This window comes from Pyxicephalus adspersus, chromosome 6, assembly GCF_032062135.1.
Source record: "Pyxicephalus adspersus chromosome 6, UCB_Pads_2.0, whole genome shotgun sequence".
NCBI classification, from domain to species: Eukaryota; Metazoa; Chordata; class Amphibia; order Anura; family Pyxicephalidae; genus Pyxicephalus; species Pyxicephalus adspersus.
In genome coordinates, this window is record NC_092863.1 from 3,284,011 (window position 1) to 3,290,651 (window position 6,641).

Consider the following 6,641-nt stretch of genomic DNA (forward strand, 5'->3'; position numbering starts at 1 on the left):
ATCATCCTTAGTCACCATTTATTTCCAGGATTGTTGTTTCAGAGATGACCCCATCATATCCTGCTGTGTGTATTCACAAATGTCAACACAGATCATCCCTTGCTGCAGCCTCTCAGTTTGAGATTTGCTACAAAGTTACAATATTGCATTCGGATAGATAGGCCAGTGTTACATTTTCTGAGGTAATGATGAAAACTAAGGAAAAGAGACTGAGGAAAAGCATCCCCTGTCTGCAGCAGACTGATGAAATAATTTTGGCCTAGTCACAGTCACAGACAAGGATGATAAAAAGTTATAATTGTTTTGATAAATGTTACTGCTGATTATGATGACACATCAGGAATTTGTTATTGTAGACATGTTACTGACACATCGGATTTAAAGAAAATTTAACTTGGGCCCACAGCATGTGTGTCTATAACTATTAAGGAGTTATCAGGAAACTAAAGATTAAAATGGCTTGCAGGACCACAACCAATCCAACCATGGAAGGAAGAGCATACATCATCTAAAATTAATTTCAGATAAACCAACATATGAGCCACCCAATACAGCAGTAATAGGTGATGAGTAATCGGTCATTTCCAGCTCATCTCTGACTTTCACTGGTCTCTTGCTTGTTCTTGCTCTGTGTCTCAGCCACCAAAGCCAAATACAATCAACCTGAAATCACCGGAGCTTCTCTTATGACAGGTACACTTCAAGCCACTCTGGGCAATGCCAAAGGCTGGCACACACACTGATTTGTCGGAGGAAAGAGAAGGATTTGTTTAAACCAAAATGATCAATAATATCATAACTCTGCCGGGCCCCTGCTCCTTTAAAAGCTCCTTTAAACCTTAAAGCATTACTCTACCCAAATGCATAGCAAAACGGAGATTCAACAATAGGGACCCACATAGGAAAGATCTGCATTACATATATAAATCTAGGTGACCCCATCCCCACCCATACCTGGAACACGGAGCCGTGTCACCAATATGCACACCATGCCTATGTTACACTGTAATATGATAGAGGACTCCATAGCAGGCCCCGTAGCTGCATACCAAGAACTCCTAATAATATATTTTATTTATAAAAGGCCAACATATTACGTGGCGCTGTACAATACATAGGGCCGCATACACTAATGTACAGCGCTGCGTAATATGTTGGCGCTATATAAATCCTATTAAATAATAACAATAAACACACAGTAAGAAGGGATGAGGACCCTGGCCAATAGAGCTTACAATCAGTTGTACACAAACCTATGATTTGTTATCCCTGTTGGAGAAAGCCTGACACATCAGTGGCTGCAATCAGCATGCGCTCAGTGTCAGTCCACCCAACCTGTATACCCAGCACCACACCTGCATGGCTCCCGATCATTGTTCAGCAGACACCAGGCTCCTCCGCAGGCCTTGCTTACCCTCTCTTGTGCTTGCTGTCCATTCTCTTTTTCTGCCTGACAGGTTGCAGGGGGATATTATCCGTCATCTTGGCTGCTGGGAGGCTGTGGGTGTTGCTGGGAATGGCTGCAGGAGGAAGGTGGGGCCTTGCTTGCTGTCCTGTTTCCTGCTCTCCCCTATTCTTCCAGCTTGACAAGTAGCAGGGGCTGGACTGCTGGGAGAATGAGCCAGCCCTGTCTCCTTCATTCATAGACAATACAGCAGCTGCACCTTGCCTGGCTCCTCCCCTGACCTGCTCAGCCTGAAAATGCTAGAAGAGGACCTGTCATCCTGCAGCATTACCTGCCATTGTAACTAATGCAAGCCATGGATGGTGCAATAAATGCTGAATATAAACAGAGCGTGAGTTCTTCTATCCATCCATACATTATTTTCTCCTAATGACCTGAAAACAATTCTTATTGGTCTGGTGCCTGCTGCACAATTTTATCTGTTTGGGTGCAAAGATTGTTCCTTTGAATTATTATTATTATTATTATTAAACAGGATTTATATAGCGCCAACATATTACGCAGCGCTGTACATTAAATAGGGATTGCAAATGACAGACTAATACAGACAGTGATACAGGAGGAGAGGACCCTGCCCCGAAGAGCTTACAATCTAGTAGGTGGGGAAATTTCACACAAAAGGATGGGAGATATCATAAGGTTCCACTGGACACAAAGTGGTCCCCAATCCCCAATATCTTCTCACCTGGAATAATAATAGACACATATACAGACCTGGCCATAGCACATCACAACATGTGAGCAATTTCTGGGAAACTGCCATGAAACAAGAAATCTTGGATGGATGGACACAGCAGGCTGACAACTCTGTTGCTACTTAGCTTGGTGTTGTCACCCTGCAAAGGAAGTAGTGTTACTGACAGTATACAGGTAAAAATAGAAACAGGTTCACATACAACAAATACTTAAACAGGAGAGCAGCTAGAAATCACTGTATGCCCCCTGTCCTGGCACCTTACATTGGGGGACACTGTCTGTAACCGTCGGACCCTTACAGTGTTTTTGCTCACAGGGCAACACCACCGATGCGGGTACCTAAGTCCTTCTCGCCTTGGGCTGCCATAAGCATTCCTCCCCACAAATGTCCGCCAGATTCCCCTATGGTGGTTTCTCTATTCCCAGACATTTCCTGCCAATGTGGCCAATCGCCTCCTCTACTTCCTCCCGCCACACTAAAGTCATTATTATTATTAAACAGGATTTATATAGCGCCAACATATTACGCAGCGCTGTACAATAAATAGGGGTTGCAGATCACATACAGACAGTGACACAGGAGGAGGAGAAGACCCTGCTCCAAAGAGCTTACAATCTAAAAGGACCCTAAAGTCATACCATGAGTTATCACCTGGCAGGGGCTATGGCAGCAGACAGTATTTACAATGAGAAGGGCCCCTATGGGCCCCTGAAGCATGGAGTTTAGTCCCAATTGTCTCCATCGCCCTTCCTTGCCTTTGTGCCCCACAGTTACTGCTTTAGTGATTTCTATGCCACCGTGCCCAGGAAAACTGTATGCCATGATGCCAAGAGTAAACCTATTACCCACATAGTTCAATTCAGAACACATCCCCCTTTTATCATTAAAAAGGCATCTTCAACTCCAATCAGTGACTTCGATTTGGATGCAATGATGTCATCAGTCTGCTGCAGACAGGGAGAAATATTTTCCCAGTCTCTTCTGTGATTATGCCAGAAAAAATGTGCACAGACCACAAAATTTAAAGTTGTAGTAGATGGTGACACTGAATGATGACTAAATACCAGCGCTACAAAATATGTTGCCGCTATATTAATCCTGTTTATTAATAATAATAATAATAATAATAATAAATACACATGGTGTTGTTCTTCTGATGTAATGGAAATAGTCCCTGGATGATGCCTAAAAAAGATGCCTCTTCCTTCTCCTATCACATATAGATGATACAGTATTAAAGAGAACCTGTCATCATATATTTTACTATTATTATTAAACAGGATTTATATAGCGCCAACATATTACGCAGTGCTGTACATTAAATAGGATGAGAAATGTCAGCAGCTGTTTGCTCCTCCTTGAAGAGATCAGCCCATCTCTTGCAGCACTTTATTTCCCCAAAACCTGGAACTTAGCATTGCCCCAATTTACTGCACACAGGTTGGCTGCCATGGCATACATTTTCTTTTATACCTACACTGGTCTCATGTAACAATAACTGGTGGTTTTGAACATTGGGCAGTATTTGTGCCACCACCCAGGCCCATTAGGTGCCAATACTTCCCTGGAGGAGTAAATCATCATACTTCACCTGACAGGCATTGAAAAAGTCAGACCTGAGCACCTTAAGGCCCCCAACCTTCTCCCGAACCAGGAAAAAACACCTCGCTTGGCAGAGTGGGCGGGGCAGAGAAAGGAAGAACGCTGAGGCAATCCCGCGCGCTGTAGAGTGGGCGGGGCTTAGATATTAATGTACCGCGAGAGAGGCGTGGTTAACATGTGGGCGGGGCTTTAAGGCTTCTCTGAGGCAGTCGGAGAGGATGAAGGGAGGCGCCATTTTTTGTGTCTAGGACTGCAGGGGCGAGGCTGACAGGAACAGACTTTTTCAATTCTCAGGAGCAGAATGTACGACACGGGGTGACAGGAGACCCATACAAACCTGAGCTGCCTTTAGGTATGGAATTTCCAAGTTTCCATGCTTGCTGTATAATATAAAGTGGGCAATAGGAATTTTAAGGGATATCTGATCCTATATATAAAACACAGGGGTCTTGGGTTGGGCAAGAAATATTTAATAATGTAATAAAGGCCTGGAGTAAGCTGCCGTTGAGATAGATTGATATTAGGAAGGTCTTTTATTTAAAAGTAGCTCTCTGGTTGCTATGGAAACCAGGTTGGTAACAGCTGGCGCCCTCTAGAGGCTGCGTGTAAAGGATGGCAAGGTGAGCAGTTGGCGCCCTCTAGAGGCTGTGTGAAATAGAGCCTGCTGCACATACCTTAATATGAGCATTGTTAAACAAATACAGCTCATCATTCTCTATATTCTTGTTTAAAACTCTAAATAATAAAATAATACTTTTACCTGTTTATACACAGTGACCAGGACTGGGGCCCCATCAAAATGCATTGATATAGGGCCCATTATTGTCTTACATTTTTGTGGCAACATCTTGCAAGCAGTTACCGGTGTGTGTCAAACCAAAATTGTATTTTTGTTAGGTTTAGACACAATGTGGAGGGGTTTGTTCATCTTTCAGGTTTTTTTTGTTGTCTGGGTCCCCCATGGGGAGATGTCTTTTTGTCCTGGTGCCCATTGTCACAAGAGAAATGGAGGCGAAATTAAAGGAATGTTTATTTATCATCAAATCAAAAATAGTGCAATGTTAATAAAGACAGCTACAACGGGAATGCGGGGAGATTTCTTCCTATTTCCTGTGTTGTCCTGAAGACAGGCAATGAAGGGAATTTCTCCAAACTGAAGACAGCAATAATAAGGGTTATTCTATATATTAAAGTAGGACCAGCCCCGGTTTATTGAACACTGTATACACTCCCAAAGGATCTATGGACTATAGAAAACATCCGCAGGGATTTGGAATGTTGTATATTGCCACCTCAGTGTTGATGTGGTGAATGTGAGCAGATCTGAATGATAGCATGAACACACTGCTGCCTTGGAATTATTATTATTAATAATAATAATAAACAGGATTTATATAGCGCCAACATATTATGCAGCGCAGTACACTAAATAGGGATTAGCCAGGTGATCCTAAATTGGGCATGGTTACTGCTTGTTACTCGGCAGGAAGGCTGTGAGTGTGTGTTAGTGTAGCACTGAATATTTTTCTTTGGACATATTTGTCACAGTTATGAATTGATATTACTTCCATCTTTAGAGATATTTTTGTGTTTGTATCAGTATGGTTCTGATTCTGTCATTAGAGACGTGTTTCTGTATCTCATGGTTCCGTCTCTGCGGACATTTTAGTAGCTGTGACAGTATATCAGTGATTACTCCGGTTATGTTGGGGTTGTGGCAGTAACATGGCCGCAGAATTGAGGGAGGATGTGGAAATAAATGGGTGAAATAAATATAAACCCAGCCCTGTCACCGAGGTTGATAACACCTTTATCTCTGCACAGGAGCCAGGTCTATATTGTTGCTGCAGACAATGTTTCCGCCTCTACATCCCTCCCTACCTTGGGGCATACCATCTGCCTGGCTGCTTGTTTATGACCTGTGTATGGCTACCAATAGCACTTTGCAAAAGACCAATTGGAAGCTGAGCCACTGCTAATGGAGAGCACTTATTGGCTGTTGTCAAGCACAGCAATTTGAAACCTGTGCATGTGTAATGTGGGGATGGAAGGAAGAATACAGTGCACAAAAATTATTATTAAACAGGATTTATATAGCGCCAACATATTACATAGCCCTGTAAAATGTCTACAAGTGGCCATGTTTGACACATTACAGTGTCCTCCCCAGCCCCTCCTTTAGGGGCAAACCACCCAGCACTTCTCAGTTACCACCTGGCTGTTTATGGGTGGTTACTGAAATGTTGGTCCACAATACAGGGGCACTGGAAAGCTGGGGTATTATATAAATGGACATATTATAAGGGTCAGCATTAGAAAGTTGGAACAAGGTGTAGTAGGTCAGAGAGAATTATAGGGGTTACTGGATGCCTATGGCAACAGCAACTGAGAACACGAAATTTGTAATGTGTTGGCCTGCTCATTTTTTTACCACCCACCTACAGCTTCCTCCCCACGCCTTAAAACGATTTTTGAAGGGAACACAGCATTTGTCAGAACTATAGTTGTTAACTTATTGTCTCTCTGCTCTTTCACTCTCCTGATTTCTCTGTCTGTGCTCCTGTACCTTTTTACTGATACTCTCTGGTGACATCTCACCCAACCCTGGTCCCCCACACAGCCTCCACTTTCCATACACTCTCAGTAAGACCTTCCCTTCTCCTAACCTCATCCCCCATTCACCTTGCCCATAAGTCCTTACCCCCTCTCTCTGGCAGTCTATGGAATGCCAGATCTGTTGGCAACAAATTAACCTCCATACACAACCTCCTCCTTTCTAAGTCTCTGAACTTTCTTGCTCTCACTGAAACTTGGCTTTCCTCCTCTGACTCTGCCTCTGCTGCTGCTCTCTCTTATGGAGGCCTGCACTTTACACAT

At 43.3% G+C, this 6,641-nt stretch overlaps 1 protein-coding gene across 1 annotated transcript in view; it reads right to left on the minus strand.

Moving 5' to 3' along the window:
• The window catches only part of ATP9A (ATPase phospholipid transporting 9A (putative)), a 58,629-nt gene extending 56,980 nt beyond the window's left edge, over nucleotides 1–1,649 (minus strand). Inside the window, exon 1 of the mRNA XM_072414166.1 lies at nucleotides 1,415–1,649. Coding sequence (XP_072270267.1) covers nucleotides 1,415–1,644 — 230 coding nt within the window. The 5' untranslated portion in view covers nucleotides 1,645–1,649. The remainder of the gene's footprint in view (nucleotides 1–1,414) is intronic.
• Nucleotides 1,650–6,641: the final 4,992 nt, after the last annotated feature.